The 19,933-nt window shown below is 43.1% G+C and overlaps 1 protein-coding gene across 1 annotated transcript in view; it reads right to left on the reverse strand.

Annotated features, from left to right (window-relative positions):
* LOC144167073 (juvenile hormone acid O-methyltransferase-like) overlaps positions 1-12,572 on the reverse strand; it is an 81,058-nt gene extending 68,486 nt beyond the window's left edge. Inside the window, exon 1 of the mRNA XM_077696464.1 lies at positions 12,428-12,572. Within this exon, the coding sequence (XP_077552590.1) occupies positions 12,428-12,568 (141 nt within the window). The 5' untranslated portion in view covers positions 12,569-12,572. The remainder of the gene's footprint in view (positions 1-12,427) is intronic.
* Between the last annotated feature and the right edge of the window lie 7,361 nt (positions 12,573-19,933).

Below are 19,933 nucleotides of genomic sequence, written 5' to 3' on the forward strand. Positions count from 1 at the left end.
GTCCTGGCGGAAACGAAAAGAACAACTCGTTGGGAATTTTGACCCAATAGCGGCGGCATAGGACCGTCCAAACGGTGCCTCTACTCTGTACGGCGGCGCTGGCGTCGGGGCACCCTGCATGCGTCCCTATCGAGGCGCCAACTATCGGCGCTCATGAGCGTCGCGATGCACAACTTCGCTTCACCTCTTACAGACTGCGGGACCATCTGAATTGACAAGTTTGAGGCAAGGACATAAGGCGCGTTCGTGCTGATACCCAGCCGGTAGAGCCTTTCCCACCTCCTGTTGCTGCTAAAGTCATAATGCACTCGAAACCTAGCGCCTCCGCGCCAATGGAACTGTTTCTAGTGATGTCATTAGCGCGACGGATATGACGTCGGTTAGGTTTGCGTACACCGGTATAAAACACCTTCGTGTTAAAGTCTCTCATGGTCATCCCATGTAAGATACATATGTACAAAAGCGTCAAAGACATTATGGCATTTAACTCGTAATCTCAGTAATTCCCCTTCGAGTATTCCTAACTTGGCCTATCAGACATTTGTTCCCCCGCCGCTCTAGTAAGCATCCTCTGTTTGGTCCCCGCATCATAACTATCTAATCGACATTATCGAATTGCTCCAATATTGAGCTGCCCATTTCATCTCACCCGATTGTAACCCCCATTCCAAAGTGCCGAAATTACATGCATTTAACTTCTCTGCGCTTCTTATGGTCACTCGCTTGTGAAATAGCCTTCCGGATGGAATTATTGCAGAAAAAATTCAGCAACACTTTCGTCATCTACTACACGAACACTTAAAGAATAGTACACATAATTTAAGCGTCGTCTTGTTTCTTTCACTAGGCAAGGGACTTGAAGTGTTTGCGATATTTTGAATCTACTTCCTATTTTTTGCCTTGCATTCAGTTTTCTTTATGAGCGTCATGTGCAAGCTGTTTATCCAAAATACGCTGATTCTTTTGCATTTCCCGTCGTCAAATAATACTGCGAGAACTGTAGCTCTTCATTTCATGTCGTTTGTGTGTTCCGAAGACAGTAGTACATTTACGTTGTTTCCCTGCAATGTACGTACGAGTATTTTTCTTTGATGTTCCTTGTGTGTATCAAAGGTTTTAGTTCTTTACATAGCTTTTCTTGCGTGGGATGGCTGCTTGCTGTTTTTATGATTTTGATCTCAACCCCTCACTCAATGCCCTTTAGCCTGGAAGGTCTTCTACATAAATTAATAAATAAATAAGGCGCCGGTGAACAATGGGACCCCCCAACTTATGTTCCTGATAAAGAATGTGTTTGCAGATTATCCTTGCGAGCTAGACAAGGCTCGTGTCATTAAATAGGGCTGTTCTTGCGCAAGACGCCGAGTTCATGTACCCGGCTGGACAGCCCCCATCATTTGTCGAATCTTCGAACACACTTCTGCTGGAGAAGTGCTATTACACGCGTTATTTCTGGTATGCATTCGGAACGGCGTCAGTAGCGCGCCGTTGTTTAGCAGGGAAAACGAGCTAAGCCTACCACTGTTGACCGACTAAAATGCATACGCCACAAAATGGCGGCGACCATGAACCATCGCAGTGTTAACAAATGTCACGTTATTCGAACTGACCAATGATTGCAGTTGCGGCATGGAACAATAAAAGAAAAGAGTGTCCCTACTCAGAACTCTTATCTAGTGCCACTAGCAGAACAACTGACAAGGCCGCCGAGACGACGAGAAACATTCCATGCCCTCCTTATCACCATTTGTAATGATTTAAAAAAGCTTGGTTGGGCATCCGCTCTAGCGGGGCGAGATGACGACCAATTTTTTAACTTGTCACTTCACTTTAAATTATTTCAGTGAGTAATTTTTCACATATCTTCTTGCAAGAGTTAAGGTGCTGTTGGAAAATTTCTAGCTATCACTGAACTTCGGGCAAAAAAACGCCCGTTAAACCAACCGCTGGTATCTTTGAAACGAGAGTGTGCGTCTTATTTTATAACAATTGGTGGCAAAACCCAGAATTGAGAGCTTCAATTTAGTCACGGGAACATCCCCATAAAACATCACTAAGTACATGCGTATCATTGTTCAAAAATAAAGCATATTTCTTGAAGTGCATTCCTGGTTGCGCTGTTCTGGTGAGTAAAAAAAGCGAAAACATCAGGCAGTGAAATGAGTGCATGATTCATTACACTAGAACAATGGACAAAGTAATCAAGAAATATTCACTTATAAATTACGTTTAAGCCCTAAAAAAAAGAGTCATTGAAATCGCATGAATATATGTACAGTAATGTTAAAAAAAGCACAGGACGAAATACACGGTTTCAGAAAGAATGGTATGTTTCAAAAGATGACCCTTTATAGAAACATTCTCGTTTTTTGGAGATCAACACCAAGTCTTCGTTTACGAATGGAAAGTTTTTTTTAGTATTAATTTTTATGTCTTTGCAAAACCAAGGGGAGGCTGAGACTAAACGCGGACATGGCCTGACAGGGGCCTCAGCCACCCGATTTAAAGCGTACGTAATAACACGTCTGTTCACAAATTTAAGCATGATAGCGCAATCGTAATAGAGAAATAGCACAAAGCAAAGTCATTACTACATTTTCTAAGTAATATACAAAGTATAGGTCTAAAATTTACCGAAGGTTCACAGTGTACACATAAACGCAGTAATTCATACTCATGAAGTTTCATCACTTCCACTATGTCACAATTACGTATGAATGTATTTTTGTTCGTAATTGTTTTTAATTTCTATATTTAGGGCAACATGTAGACATATATTTCATACCCATATTTATATATCAGCATTGCAAGCGTTTTGCTTCAGTAGCTCTTCTTTGACCTGTTTTTTAAACGTAAGTTCACTGGCGCTGAAGTTTATTTTTCTCCCAACCTATTTATATTTCATTTGACTGGTTCAGGAAAGATTGCTCACCATAGTTCTTTCTTACTTTTGGAGTGTGTCATATTGTATGCCTGAGATGGTAGCCCGAAGGTTTATTGTTAACTTGATTGTGGGTCTTTTGCTTGTAGATGGTGTGCAAAACTTTCATGTAATAGATTCGGTCAGCTCGAAGCATTGAATATTCAGTTAATAAAGGACTTGTCCTCAAATTTACGTAACAGCCATGATAATATAAATATCTGCGCAAAATTCTTTTTTGCAATGCAATGAGCTTCTTATAATTAGTTTTAGTTGTGATCCCCCACACCAAAATCCCGTAGCATAGTTTCGAATAAACGAGAGCATTATATAAGTTTTGTTTCAACCATAGTACTAGCAAATCGCCAGTTCTATATAGGAGACCTATACATTTAGAGAGTTCGGTGGACAGGTGAGCAATATGTTTATTCCACGAAAGGTGTTGTTGAAACCACACACCTAAGAACTTAAGTTCTTTCACTCGGTTTAACTTGGTTCCGTTGAATATAATCGGGATTTCTTTCTCGACAATTTGATTGTACGGCCTAAATATCATGCAAGTTGTCTTTGTAGCGTTAGGTTGCAATTTATTATCTAATAACCAATTTGATAATTGTTCCAAGTTAACATTTACCATTGAGTGATGTTTAATTATATTATCGGATGTGAAGAATGCGTTAGTGTCATCCGCATACATTACAAATTCTTGCAGACCTTCTATAGTTATGATGTCATTTACATATACTATAAACAGTAACAGACCTAACTGGGAGCCTTCCGGGACACCTTGTTTTAGCTCTAATATTTCTGATGCAATGCAGTTTAGTTGAACAAACTGCTTTCTTTGAGTCAAATAGCTTTTTAAAAGGTTACCTGCCACGACACCTATTCCATATCTCTGCCATTTATTTAGCAAAATATTATAATCTATCGAATCAAATGATTTTAAGGTCTAAAAAGAGTCCAATTGTTAACTGCCTGTTTTCAAAGTTTTTAATTATTTAACTTTACTGTACAGTAATGCCTGCTCGGTTGATTTAGATTTTGGAAACCATATTGATACTTCAAAATTAGATTGTGTTTAAGAAAGAAAGTCGATAGTCTATTATAGATTACTCCCTCAAATACCTTGGAAAAAACTCTCAGGACAGATATTGGCCTGTAATTTGATACTTTGTCGTGTGCTCCCCCTTTATGAATCGGCGTCACTCTAGCAACTTTAGGTTCCTCAGAAAAAACACCGGTGGACAGACATAGATTAATAATGCACGATAACACGGCACTTACTTCCAGTGCCACGTGCTTAATCACACTCGATAAAAACCCGTCAACTCCTGCCGCTGCATAATTAATTATTTTTCCGATAAGGTCCCGTGCTTCGGTACCATTCGTAGGCTCGAGAAAGATAGATCTGGACAATCGTGGAATGCCAGTCGCGGCGCGGCCGCCGTAATCCGTGTGTGTTGGGTGCGCACCAGCATCAATGAAATGAGTATTCAGACAGTTGGCTAGCTGAAGACTCTGTACCGGTTCTTCATCTAAATGCGTGAATCTAGGCTGTCCTATTGTTGTCCTATTCGTTACTTTATTAACAGTATCCCATACATTTTTAGGCTTGCCTCGTATGTGAAAAAATAGCCGTTCGTAATATTTTCTTTTTGGTCTCGCTAAATGACTCTGTAGCTTGTTTCTAAACTTTTTGTGAGCCTTGGGAAATTAGGGAGCCTCCGTTTTTATAAAATTGTGTAACATAGAATTTGTAACATTGTCTAAAATTGTAGAATTGTGTAAAATTCTGTTACAGAATTGTGTAACATAGAAGTTGCCTCTTGACACCTGTCAATATTACGTTGGTTGGCTACTATGTAAGGTTTTAAGCCTCACGTGTTCCGGGTAACCACATTTTGGTAGTACCAATGCTAGCTTTTATTGAAGTGAGTATATCTTGCACTTATTGGAGTCCAACTCTGTCTCTTCTACCAATTCTTTCACTCCGAACTAGGTGAAAATCAATACGTCTGACTAGCTCACCCCATTTTCACCACTACTCGCCCCAGCGCAGTCTATCCCAAACGGGCCTTTAGTAAAACGTTCCCACATTCGTTTTTCTTGCGCCCCTACCCTGTCGAAAAACACAGCGAAAAATTCGGCCGCACAACAGAAATTTCTGTTGTACAACAGGATCATCTGTCATAGTGCAGGGACCACTGTTGGGACTACAGGATGGTCTCTTGTACGACAGGAATCTCTGTTGTATAACTCCAAAATGTCTGTCGCACGACATAGATTTCTGCTGTACAAACAACAGAATGTCCTATTCCCTTACAGGATAATCCTGTCGTAGAATCTGTTGTGTTTTTTGACTGGGATATATCGAGCCTGGAATTAGCTATCTGCTGCCGTTCTGCTATCACCAAACAATCCCGCTTAAACCACGCCATCGAAGAAGTGTCATCATGTTTACTTTATTTCATCTCTAGCTGTTGCCATATTGCTGTAACCATAGGTTCAAGTGCCATGTCATGTCACCCCTCGTGTAACGTCCAGGTGGTACTTTTGAGAAATAACTATATAAACTTGCGTTAATCGTACGTTTCTGAAAAAACGCCTACAAAGATTTTCAACGTTTTTTATCCAGCCGGTATGTTCATATTCCCAGATTACTTCCTAACACTATTTTTACAGGAGTGTTGCTACCAGGGCGAGTTCGAGAGACATTTTATTGATAAAACCAGCGCAAATGAAAGTAAGGCAGAGGAAGGAACTCAATGGCGACTGCTGGTTTACAACTAGAATGTATTATATTGTGTAACTCTCGTTGTGTAATTCTCCTTCTTTATATTAAACTTGTGTTGTTCGACCAGAAGCCGTCCTGGTATTCCTTCCTCTGTGTTCGTATCATAAAACAATTTCTCAGCGCATCGCCTGCTATAATATTCGCTGTTTCATCTATCGGTAGTTGCAGCATGAGGAACACAAATTTATGTGGGAAAAATGCTGTTAGTTTACACCTATTAATTCGGAGAGTAGAAAATCCCAAAGAAATGTATCTCTTTGGGGTATCAATAAAAGTCGATATTTTTTATAGTCATTTCTGGAGCAGTGATACTGCTGTCCCACTGTGGTGAAATATTTGTTTCCGTTTTTACAGCACAATATGTGTACTTTTAACACAACTCAGAATTTAAAAAGAAGATAGTTTTTCTCTTTGTGTTAAAACAAACACAAGGGCAATAAAAAGTGTTAAAGTTCCTGTGTATTTTCTTAAAATTAGGTTCTATTTTTTTCTCCTATACTGTAGACTAAGCACACGGCCAGCAACACGCAGCAGCTGTAGAACACCTGACCGAGGCGGTGCGCACGTGAGTAACGCCAATAAGTCCTGATGATGACCTACTGTCACAAGTCTTGGAGACAGTAAGGAAGGTAAAGGCACGCACAATCCGCATGGAATCGCAGCATAATGAAATTTCTGCTGCTATCGAAGAATTAAAGCAAAAGCAGCTAAATGATTCGAAGGCAATATCGGAAATGAAAGAAAGAATAGCAAAAGTCGAAAATCAAACCTCAGTACTGGACAGGTGGAAAGAAGAGATAGACGAACTACGTGAACAAGTGTCCCGAATCGACACTGACGCATGCGCACTTCGTTCAAGGCTTGATGAAGCAGAAGATCTTGCGCGCTGTGATAACCTGCTCTTTATAATATCCCACATACTAAAACTGAAACCGCGACCGAGTCGGAAGAAAAAATTTTACATGTTCTTAACAATACGCTTAAGCTTAAAGTATCCGGTGAGGACATATCCCGTGCGCATAAATTTGGTCACTTTAATCCAGCCAAGCAACGTCCATTGATCGTCAAATTCGCTAACTATAAAACTAGAGAACTGGTCTTTTCTAAGAAATGTGAACTTAATAATAGCGAAATTAACTTGAACCAGGACTTCTGTCCTGCGACGCGCCAAGCCGGAAAAAATTAGTCGAATATGTGAAGCAGCTGAACGTATCATTCAAACTTCCACGCAACAAGCTGGTTGTCAACGGCAAGCATTATGTGTGCAATGCGGATGACGATGCCTGTTACGAAGTCCCCGTCGGCAATGCACACCAAACATCCCCTTCAACCCTCCGTTCTGGACGTGTGAGGCACAAAGACAGTAGCTAGGACCACGTGAGGGGTACTAGTCAAAATGCAAACGCGTCGAAATTTTCTGTTCTCTTAACAAATATACGCAGCCTCATTCCCGAAAGAGATAATTTTTCTCCACTAATCAATGATACTAACTGCGATATTATTGCACTAACACAAACTTGGCTCTCGAGAAAAGGGAAAAATTCGCAGTTGTTCGACAGCGACAAACAGTATGTTGTGTTTCGTAAAGACCACGTTGAAAGATGTGGAGGTGGTGTTCTACTTGCTAATAATCAATGTATCGAGTGTTCTTTTTTGCCAGTTGTGTCTGATTTGGAATCGGTATGGTCTTGTTTAAATGTGAACTTCGAAAAAATAGTTGTTGGCGTGTGTTATCGATCACCATCAAGCCCAGTATCTTTTTGTGAGCAGTTGCATGATTGTTTGAATCAGGTAACTGTACGGTATCCTGGAGCAAGTATTATTCTTTTAGAGGATTTCAATTTTCCTAGCATAAACTGGTTGCACGTATCTTCGCTTACTTGCTCCTCACCCACTGAATCTACGGTAAAATCCCGAGAGATGCCCCACCCCCGAAAGATAACCCACCCCTGTTTTTGGCACAATTTTCCAATTTTTTCAAAAAACACCGAAAGATAACCCACCCAACCCATCATCCCAGCCGGGGATGACGCCCAGGGAAACGAGGTTAGCTAGCATGGGTAGGGTGAGATAACAGGTCACAGGTCACAGGAACCTGAAAAGGTGCGGTATAACAACAGCCCTCGATGGATAAGAAGATTCAGAGCTTCATGAGCGGCTCGTTTCGGCGATCCCTCCTTCTGCTGCCTGCCAACCGCGTCCAACTCCGTGCGTGTGGAGGTGGTCGACCTTTTGTTTGACAGTGAGAGCGACTGTTCGTTCGACGGTTTTGACAACAAATGAATACAGTGCTAATAAACGCGTGTTCGCTCTTTGGCTGCGATACATTTCTCATCTTTTTTTACTGCACACCGAAAGTTAGCCCACGTCATATTTGCACTCGATTTGCTCTCGATCTTAGGTGGGCTATCTCTCGGGATTTTACGGAAGTCATTTCGTTACACTTTGTTCAGACTTTGGTTTGTCACAAGTTGTAACTTCGCCGACGCGGGTCACACAGCAATCATCATGTATTTTAAATTTAGTTCTTACGTCATCGCCAGATACTATGTCGAGAATTTTTCACTTGCCCGGTCTTAGCGATCATGACGTAATACATTTTGAGCTGACCGTACCGAAAACATCGTTGCGCAAACGTTTTAAAAAAATTAGGGACTACAGTAAAGGTAATTATGAAGCAATAAATAACGAACTTTCCTTGTTTATTGACACTTTTCTGCCTCATTACCTTGAAAGAACGGTTGAGGATAACTGGCTGCTGTTCAAAAATAAGGGACTGGATCTTGTGAACAAATTTATTCCTTTACGTCGAGTTTCCTTTAAATGCAACGCCCCCTGGTATAACTGCTATCTCAAACGCCTTGCTAACAGAAAGAAAAGACTCTTTAAAAAGCAGAACGATCCCTCGATCCTCAACACTGGTCAAAATATAAAACCGCGAACTCTAGATATTCGTCCGCCCTTCAATCCAGTAAGTTAACGTTTTTAATGCCACTCTGCCCACATTACTAAAAAGTAAACCAAAGCAATTTTGGAATATTGTTAGGACACAGAATACGAGCACCATTGCATTAACTACCCCTAAAGGTGACCCCGTGCCCAGCCGTCTGTGCGCGTCGGTGTTAAACGACACGTTTGTCACAGCATTTTTATCTGCACGAACCTTACCTGAGTCTCCCGAGCTTCGGTCCAAGAATTACTTTCCGATGGATCCTATTATTTTCAACGCAACTGGGATTTCAGCCATCATAAAAAAATTGAAATCAAAAGCTTCTTGCGGTGTGGACGAAATTAATTCAAAAATTCTAAAAAACGCTCATGAATATTGTTCGATGATACTAGAATGCATGCTTTCAGAATCTTACCATCTCCACGCATTGCCACGAGATTGGACAACAAACAAAGTAACACCAGTATTTAAATCAGGAGATTCTCAAACACCTTCGAATTACAGGCCAATATTCTCACTTCTGCATGCTGCAAAATTATGGAGCATATTATTTTCACACACCTCCCAAAATTTCTAGAAGATAACAGATTTTTCACTCCCGCGCAGCAAGGGTTCAGAAAATGCTTCTCCTGTGAAACACAACTTTTTTCAATTACTAGCAATCTGCACAATAACCTCGATACTGGCTGTCTAACTGATTGCATATTCCTTGATTTTGCTAAAGCGTTTGACAGAGTTGACCATCCCTTACTTCTACATAAAATGAGTGTTCTTAACATAGCTCCGGTAAAACTGGACTGGATACACGTTTTTTTAACCTCACGTGTTCAATTTTTCTGCGCTAATGACTCAAACTTTCCTACATCTGCCGTTAGTTCCGGTGGATCAGTTTTAAGACCTCTCTTATTTCTAATATGTATAAATGATTTCCCAACTAATATCACATCTGAAATATGCTTATTTGCAGACGACTGCGTAATTTATCGAAAAATAACAAACGACACTTACGTTATGCAGCTTCAAACTGACTTGGATAATCTCTCCGCTTGGTGTTAAACATGGCAGATGCAGTTAAATGTCTCAAAATGCAGGTCAATGCGAATTTCCCGTAATAACCAGACACCACCAGATTACACTCTAACGATTCCCCTTTACAGACCACGCTCTCTTACAAGTATTTTGGCATTATTATTACTAACAACCTTTGCTGGAACCTACATATAGACAACATAACATCACAGGCTATCCAAAGTCTAGGCTACCTCTGTAGAAATTTTTCTCTCGCACCTTTTTCGTAAAGTTACTTTTATACACTACCTACGTTCGCCCTAAATTAGAGTATGCTTCTTCTATTTGGAATCCGGTTCATATGACATTATTACATTCAGTCGAGATGGTACAAAATCGAGCATCCCGTTCTATTTTATCTCATTTTCACAGAACAGCCAGCGTTACCCAAATAAAAAATTCTTATGCCCTCCAAACCTCTCGACTCGCCGAAAACACTCACAAATTTGCCTTTTTCATAAAAGTTACCACCAGAACTTCACGTTGCACAATTAATGGATTCGTCCTGCGCCTTACGTGTCAGCTCGCTGAGATCACTCTCATAGTCGATGTACCTCATTCAAATACTGTCACACATTCCGCATCTTCCTTTCCGAAAACGTGCAAGGATTGGAACAATCTACCGAGGTCTGTAACAAGTAATAAAAATCCTGATCTATTTAAGCATGGTTTAATAAACTCCGAATAAATTCCCACTCAGTGTCTCAATTGTATACCTTAGAGTGTTTTGCATGATGGTTATGTTATTGATTACGACCATTTTTATTTTATATATGCTTGAAATATTGCCGAATGAATTCACCACTGTGCACCTGGATTGTATTTTCCTTACTCCTTTGTGAGACTGTTCTATTGTTGCTGTTTAGTTGCGAACAGTGCATCTGTCATTAATTTGTTATTGTTGTAATCCCTCCCCTCTAAAATGTATCCGTACCCTGAGGGTAAAACAAATAAAATGAAATGAAATGACTGGAGCTTTACCCCTGGCTGCGAAAAACTGCCTCTGAAATTCAAATCGAGCAGCCTTAAGCACTAGAACTTCGTCAAGCGGGGTAAGATTGGCTGCACTGCTGAAGAAAATTTGATGCTTAAAATCAAATCCCGACAGAATAAGCGAGGTTGGAAAAACAGCTGAGGGCTTTGCAGAGGTATTATGGGTGCATAATTTGCGGTACTGTGAAAAAGAAGGACAGAAAACTCTAGGGGTTCGTTTGTTTATCCGTAAAGAGGTAAAAGAGAATGTGGAAAAAATCTACGAAAATGATGGTAGTGTCGCGGATGTTGTGATAACGAAAATAAGAAAAAATGTTAAAGGATGCACATCATTTTTTACCAACGTTCAGCTAGAAAGATGACGGTGTTGATAATTTGTACGAGAATTCCTAATCAGCAATGCGTAAACTTGGATTGATAGGCGACTCACTAAAAACTGAAGAAAAAGGTACGTGAACATGCTATGATATTCATAGGCATAGTCTTTATGCCCGATCAGGCCCACTGGTGAGGTTTGGAGAAGAATACCTCCTCAATCGGCAATGCGTACAGTCAGAAAACAAGAATTAGGAAATAGACATGTAAAAGTTAAAAAAAGAAAACAATTCATGACATCCAAACTACGTTCTAGGTAACGAGAACCGCAGAAATGGCAGGTTAGCTCCAACAGCACTCGGCACGAGCTTAGAATAAATACGATGAAGCTAGAGAGAACATGGGCATCAACGTATCTATTCAGAACAGACAGAGCGAAGAAGTTTTAAATACTCTTCAGGACAAACTAAGAGTCTTTTAAAAACATCAAAGTATTGTAGGCGTACTGATAGACAAGCAAGGCCGCCACAATTTCAGCAGTCGCTGTAGGATGCCGATTACGTGGAAAATGAAGCACGTGAACTATGTCGGAAAAAGATTTACATACTCAGGAACAAGAACAATAAAATTCTGCACACCGAATATATTAATAAATAATCTGAACATTCAAATTGGGCTAACAGAAACAGGAATAGTCATATCTGAGCATACAACACACGTAAGAATAAAGAAGAATGACTAGACTAGAGGCGGTAGCTTACTCAGAGACCACACTGTTACTATAACAAACCACAAAAATATGCTAGTCAATATAGTTGAACGGTACCGTGAAGATTTCTACTCTGGAAACGTTAGACCAGGAAACATTTTCTTGCTTCGACACGTAGTGAATTATAGTTCACCGTTGCTCTTTGGCACATAGTTCATCTGGAGATTCGCGTTTACAAGGGCTCCTGTCATTCCGCTCCAAAGAGTACTGCCAAGAGCCGCATACCAGGTTTCAATGGTCTCTTTTCTGGACCTTCCCACTGCACCTGCAGTTATCCTTTCTTGTAACTGTCTTCCTTTGCGTTTGATTGCAAGTACCGAGCCTCTTCTACAAATCAGTATTTTCCCCTCAGTTATACGCAGTGAACTTAGCACGATCTTGCATTTTCCGCAATTGTCAGACTACACGCATTCACTCTGTTTGAGCATTTATGTAATATATTTACATATTCGGTTACCTTTCTCTGCATTGCAGGATGTCTGCTTTCATTCCTTCAGGTATCTCAGCCGAAAATGTGGGCAATGGTTACGCAAAAACCTAGATTCTAACCCTCGCCATCACCATAGCGAGTGCAAACAGTGGAATATAGTGGTAACTCAAGAAAAAGCCACTAACCTGCGGCAAAACCGGCAGAAGGCGCTCAGTCGTACATGAGGCTTTCGCCACCCCTTTCAAGCGGGCAGACGCCGTCCCTATCAGCTTGTCGTTTGCTGGAATAACGGCAATTACGCGCCCCGAAGCCAGATACGCCTTCATGCCAAACCAGATTCTTTTCACCACGCCCATCGCGTCGAGCAACGACCCGGGCAAAAGAAAGCAGCGGCGCCCGCTTTTCTGATAGAGGCGAAAAACAGTAACGCCAGTGTGTTAGAGATATCAGCGCACTTAAAACATCACAGGTGGTCAAAATTATAGCGGAGCCCCCCACTACGGCGCGCCTCATTGCCTGAGCAGCGTCCCCGTATTGAACCCCGTAATAAATCAGTCAACCCATGCCGCAGCGGACAGTGAACTGTCGCACGCGCCTTCACCGGAGCGCACCTGCCATGTGGCGTGATGCGCTGCACATAGGAATGCGCGCGGACAAGGTGCACCTTGGAATGACAGCTGCGGTCGAGAAGAGATATTGAGGGAAATCGCAAGCAGCAGTGTTTTGTACGACGACACCGACGGCGGAAGCCATTGTGGCGGTACCTGCATGCCACTTCTGTGCACGCACCACCAGCGAATGAGTAGCGACAGTTGCCGGAAAAGAGAAAAAGAGAGGGGGTTGTAGGAAAATTCCGGTGACGGCCCAATTCAGTCAGTAAAATCTCTGCTCGAGACACTACCACCCCTAATATTTTAGCCGTCGTCTGCCGAAACAACTTGGTTGCCCGAATGGGCAAGGCATATATTTTTTGTTATTTTGCAAGGGGGGATTTCTTTCAAAATAAATATCTGCTGTGTTGGATAAGGGAAGACTCCATATGAGCATGTTGAAGGGACGCTAAACAATCTTGCGAACGTTGTTTTTTTACAGACGATAGTCTTTCTTGGGCTACTTAAACCCAGAAATTTTGGTCTCTCTGTCTGTATGTCTGTCTGTCTGTCCGTCCTTCTGTAAGTCAATTCAGCCTCCCGGCCAACGTAAAATGCTTACTACACAATAGTATTATATACTCACAGCCCAATGTAAACGTGTAAGCCCGGTTTATAAGTTCATACTTGTCAACTTCGTTCAATAAGAAGAAGACATTACGCGAATACAAGACAGGAAATTAGTACACAAGGGATAGTTACAGTGTTCCTTTATTTAAAAAATTCTGGATGCTTGTTTTTTCGCTAGAAAATGATATTCTACATCTACTGCATAAAACCGCCGCCTCCTGGCGGTAAATGAAAAATCACGCGGCAACAGCAAACGAACGTTCCACTAGCTGGGTTCCACGTTCTGTTTGGAACGCACACGAAGCACGGCCACGCCGTTCTCTAAACCGTGTAGTCGGCCGCCTCCATTCACGCGCGTCTCCGCCGTACTGCAGCTCCGGCATCGAGGAACCCGGCCTGTAGCAGTATAATGCGGGAAATTTAAATCGCCTTGCGCAAACCTTTAGTATGGTTACCTTGGGATGAGCGCGACGGTACAGGAACACCATGAGAGGCGAGCTGGAAAGCAAAGGGGGCATTTCCTTGGCAAGTGTCTACAAAGAATATCGTCTAATGAGCAGATACGCGGCCAATTTTTTTTAATTACGATAATAAAACATAGAACGCAGAGGTAATGTTGTCAGATTCCGCAGGTTTACCACATCAGTAAAGAGAAAAGCGGGGTTGGTGCTGTGGTCGCTTTCCCGCCCATCCCTTTGCCGATGCGCTCCTGTTTGCTATGACCGCTGACCAGCAGTCCAAAGGTTTAAATTTAGCGAAGTACTAGCATTTTTACCTTTCACAAGTGTTGGAAGCTAAAATGCCATAAAACACATTGCTACATTGCAGACCAAGGTAACATCACTACGTTAGTTACGTAGGCGGCCGAATGCGGAACTTGGTGTTTTTAAGCGAAACTTGTATGCCTACGACTCACGAATATGGGGCCCCCGTATGCGCGCACCAAAACAGAATGTGAGACAGGCAGCTAAAGAAGACAAACATTATCGCCGACGCAAACTCAGTTTGCCGCTCGCGTCAGAGCGGAAACGCTCCTTTAAAACAATTCGGCGACCTTTGCAATTGAGATGGTAAGATTGAGGAAACAGCAGTGCTTAGGGTCTTCTCTAGCTTTACCTTGGTTTGTCTCAGGTCTTCCCCTTGTTAAGAGAACGATGGCCAAAAAGCGAAGCCTCCTGTACGCAAAATAAGTTACATTCAAGTCCACAACCAACCTTCTAAGTTCAAAATACAAACAGCCATGGTTCCAAGTCAAAGGCAACTTCAACTCAGCCAAAGTAGGAAGCCAATGCCCGCGCATCGAACCAGGGGAAAACGCTTGCAATGATAGCGCAATTAGATAGGCGCTGAAAAATAATGTGAGTGACCCTCCATCGATTGCAACGACTGGAAGCGTTTCTTCATAAGATCTGCCATCCCAACACCTGCTCGTGGGCTCCCTACCTCGTAATCGTTTCCCTCACGCTTCTTGACCTACCATTCTCCCCTCCTTCGCATCGACGAGAGTAATTTCTTGTTAATGATCAGCACGGACATGGCTCCAAATAAAACACGTCCGCTGCTGAAATCGAGAATGAAGGAACGAACGCCAAAAAGAAACGTCTTTCCCCAAGCAAATGCTTCTCTCCGCTATCGACGGAGCTCTGTGTCACTGTGAATACATGGCGTAGTGCATCAAGTATTGCGTGATTTTAAGACGCCCAAGCGCACGCGGTTAGAAGAGAAACTTCGCGGTGTATGGTCGACTGGAACCCGGTCGAAGACAGTCGCAGGCCTTTCCGAACATCATTTGGACCTCAACTTCATACGTTTTATTATTTGGTACATTTCTTGGAGGGCATTAATCATCACTGGCGGGCACCATTTTCAAAATCAACGGCCCTGTTCTCGACTGCACAAGTTCGCAGTGAATTCGCCGTGTATTTTGGGTAAGAACAACGTAAGTAATCAGTGACGTAATGCACGTATAGTTTTGACGACATGCAGTGTAATTTCACAGATAAAGATCACAACCAAGGTATCAAATAGTGCTCATAAAAGACATAAAAAACTGTTGGCATGTATTATAAAAATTAAGACGGTGGCTGAGGCTCGCAAGAAAAAGACCTTGCTGCAGGTCAAAATTTGCGGCAACGCCACAAGACTATCGAGTAACGTTGATCCAAAAGTGAGCGAAAGGGGGATGTTGAGCGAAAGAACATTGCACAATCTTTTTAACCGTACCTATTTATTTCCTTGAATCACTTTTAGTGACATAGCTGCGCCCTCTGCTTTGATGCGAGCGTAGCCTTGCCACCTTCCCGGTCGCTACCGCCACCGCAGTATCGTCTGTTGCTATGTTACAAGTTCATTGCGTGATCAGAGAAAAAGACGGTCGTGACTATCAATTGCATGGCGCACAAGGGCCGCGAAGGGCTACGCCTGATAATCGCAGAGCGTACCGATGTTACCGATTCAGTAATTCATCAAGCTCGACTTCAATCAATGCAGTAAAGATTAAAACAGTCTCTTTTCTTTGTTATTTTTCTTGATGTGACCCAGAAGCTTACTAGGAGTAGTGTGAACAAATGCCATGCACCGGGTTCTTTTTGGCATGGCGAGGCTTGCACTGCCATTTTATGTTCCTGTTACGCCAAAGAAATAATCTTTATGTTATTCCCAGATATAAAAGCAAACTACGGCATGTTATAAGTATGGTCTGTGATCGCTGACTTGGAAACGTTTAAAACTATTATTTTTGTCGGTAGAAAACACGCTTTAAACCACGCGTGATGCGAAACAGCGCCTCCTGCAAATTCACATGCTTTTCACAGCGCCGACTGTGAGTGAAATTTCTTGCTCTTTTTCTAAAAAGATTCAGACCAATATCTACTAGAGGGAAATCGGTCGCTGCAGTAGCGGACCGCCGTGGGCGGTGGCATTGCGGCTAGCGACGACCCTCGCCTCGTTGGCATAGCTACCCATACGGCTTCTTTTTTGTCTCAAAGCCAAAATCAAGAAAACATGGCAACATTTTTATCTTCTCCTCATCGTACATGACGTTTGTAAATATTTACTGACAAATTATTCTTTTTGGAGGTTCAATTTTATAATAACAAAACAAATTTCATCTACCTTCCATACTGAAACGTTCCGTATATGCGGAATTACGGGAATACGGAGTTAATACCGGGTCTTACGCCCACAAGTGTAATGAAAGTAGATATTAGTTCTACATAGAACGGAATCATATGCGTTCGCACAATACAAACGTTTGGCACAGTTTTCGTGTTTTTATCTTCAATAATAAGCAAAATCACGCTCCATACGATTTCCGTATATACGGAATTCGTACGGAAAATGAGTTCGCTGTTCTAGAGATCATACAGAACTAAAACAGGTGTCCAATTTTTCAGCAGGTATGCAGTGTTTTATTTTCATGTGCTTCTCAAAAACGTTCTTGTTTTGTGGCGGCTTTGTGTCATGCTAAGAATGTACTTCGCATTCCCATAATTCTGTACATACGGAACGTTTCAGGAGGGCTCTCCAGTAATATTCTTGCTTTTTTGCAGCCAGAGCCAACTTTTCAGCCTGTTCATGAGCCATGCCAAGGACAAGTGGAACGCGCCTGCACGGTTCATGAAGGAACGCTCGCTGAATCGCGGCTCCCCTAGACAGTGGCGCCAGCTTTCCCTATAGAGCAGCCGCCATTTTCAAGCTGTTCCTTAACATTACGTCACTTTTACGCAGGCTAATATTCCTAATGCGTGACGAAATCATTCCCGCCAGTTGTTTAAATCACGTCACGCCTTCTTAGAGAATCACAGAGAGTGAGTGACATACAAGCCGTATTGTTGTTGAATGTCAAAGACAACGTAAGTTGTCATGTCCGCTGCATTTATTCTAGTTCTTCATTTTCGGCCGAGAATTATGCGCTTACAGTAAACGAAACTTTAGACCTGGTACCCGTAAACATTAGGTAACGTCAAAATAGCAACCGCACACCCAACCGCGTTGTCAACCGGAAACATGTGACCAAAATTGAAACCCAATCAGAAAAGACTTCCGGCAGTTTTACATTTCGCTGTGAACTTGTGTAGTCGATAATAGGGCCACAGTAAGGTCAGGATAAAAATGTGTGCGTATATGTTTCCTTCTTACGTTCGTGTTTTGTTCTTACGTTCGGCAAATACATTCACAATTTCTTTCTTTTATTAAGTAAAAATAGTACAATAATTCAAGGTTTGAAATTGCTCTAATGGTCATTTTTGTGAACATCGAAACCATGCTCGTTTCACGTTGCATTACTTCACAAAAAAGCTTACGTGTACAAATCCTATGATACAGTATTCATATTTCGCCGATCCACCTTGTAAAGTCTGGGTAATTTCAGAGTAAGCTTTTAAAATGAATAAAACGTTTATCTGTGGTAGATTTATTTGCGACATGTACTTTTTAATGCAGAGCACTATTAAATCACTAAGGCCCGTTTTTAGCAAACTCCGTTCACTCCGCGGAGCCTCATTCGCAAAGCCCTTTTTGGATTTTGTTGTCACGAAGCCGAAGACGACGCAGTTGTCCTCAAAGAAAACAAGTTTATTGCCGCGAACTTGTGCTCCCCTAAAACTTCAAAGAATAGACAGGTGGCGAAGCAGCACACAACAAAAGTGACGTGCTTAGGCGAGTGTCGGTGAATCCAATGCCGCGGCATCTGCTCTGCAGAAACTTACATCCCGGTGCAAGGGCTTCTTTAACAGTCAAATTGCATCCAGAACACTATAGATCACAATAGGCTGGTGACGGTAGTTCGCGACACTCTCTCTATCAAAGGAGATAACACATGTGGCATAAAGAATTGAACATGCGCTCCACTTCACCCACGGAGAACACAGAAAACATAGCCCGGTGCAGCCGGTCCGCAAAACAAAACATAAACAAACAAACCCAAAACTTGGTTCGTGGCATTACCCCCTCTAAGAGGGCATCAACCCGATGCTAAAATAAAGACAGTCTGGACAATCAACAACAATCCAAAGTTCGTCATCCTGCGTAGTAATGTTTCAGGCGAATATGGATGACTTCGGGCAGCACGCGTCGTCGTGATGTTCCGGAATCACCATCGGGGCTCGCCTCGTAGTTAAGTTATCCAACACGTTGTAACATCCGATGGGGTCCGAAACACCGTCGCAGAAGCTTTTCACTGAGACCACGTCGTCGGATGGGAGTCCAAACCCACACACGATCCCCAGGGCTGTACTCGGTGTCTCGGTGTCGGAGGTTGTAGCGTCCGGCATCCACCAGCTGCTGGTCCGTTGTGAGAACTCGAGCGAGCTGGCGGGCCTCCTCCGCAAGCTGAAGCTCTCCTCGGACGTCGGTGTTGAGGTCGTCGTCTTCTACGTGCGGAAGCATGGCATCAAGCATAGTAGTCGGCCGCCTTCCGTAGACAAGCTCGAGCGGTGTCTTCTGCGTAATTTCCTGGATAGTCGTCTCGTACGCAAACATGTCATACGGAAGGACGTCGTCCCAAGTATTATCTTCAACGTCGAAGTTGTGCGATTGTGGCACTGGTAAAAGTATGTTTGTTACTTTCCCCCATGCAGTACCCAAACCGGCGACGAGAGACACTAATCAGTCTTTGTCTTTTCGTTTCGCCCATCTAGCAAGCTATCTCCCAACTCGCGGCTGCACGCTGTGCCGCGCCAGCCGTGGTGGGCCGTTGCTCGACGGAACAAAGAAAGCGAGAAAGAAAGCGACGGAAAAAAGGACGCGACAAGCATGCACGGGTTGACGGCGAGGATCCAGTTCCTCGCCCTGGCAATTAAAGGCAATCGAGAGGTTCGGCTCACCGCGACAACCCTCATCTTCGGGGTGCCTCAGCGCGGTCGCGTTTGCCTCGCGGAAACGCCGATGCAGCCATTGTCGCCCTCCTTTTTGCCCAATCCTCGAAGGAAGAAGGTCACCAGGCGCGTCCTGTCGCCTCACTTCCCGAGCTTCAACCTCCCACTGCTTGTATCCCGCGCGCTCTCGCCTGCCATAAGACACTCCTTCGGCGACGAAGTAGATCCCCCTCGCTGACGTCTCGGCAAGCAAGTTCCCGCGAGGAGCAAGCAGTGCGGCGAAACCGAATGAAAGGGAACGTGCTAAGGTCGTGTTCCCATATCCCTCTAACCTTAAAGTTTTCGGTACGGTGGCAAGTATACAACCCGGGGACACCTAGACGCAAGGTTCGTAACACTAACAAAACATGAAGGTTCGCCCCGTGCAGTAGCTGTCCTCGCACTCGCCGTTATCCAACACGTATCGCCAGCCACATGCACACTCTAACGGCCATGAACGATCTAACAATGTAACGCTCAGGTGTCGCAGGTAACACCGAGGTGAACACAGCTGCCCTGGACGTTGATGTGACGGTGAACAAGTTGTTTCGAACAGGCATGCCAATCACAGATGCAGTCTTGTCGTAGACAGCTGCGTCCCGGGGTGCTTGCATCA

The sequence above is a fragment of the Haemaphysalis longicornis genome, unplaced genomic scaffold, assembly GCF_048455015.1.
Source record: "Haemaphysalis longicornis isolate Haplotype H1 unplaced genomic scaffold, Haemaphysalis longicornis Haplotype H1 scaffold_2, whole genome shotgun sequence".
NCBI lineage: Eukaryota > Metazoa > Arthropoda > Arachnida > Ixodida > Ixodidae > Haemaphysalis > Haemaphysalis longicornis.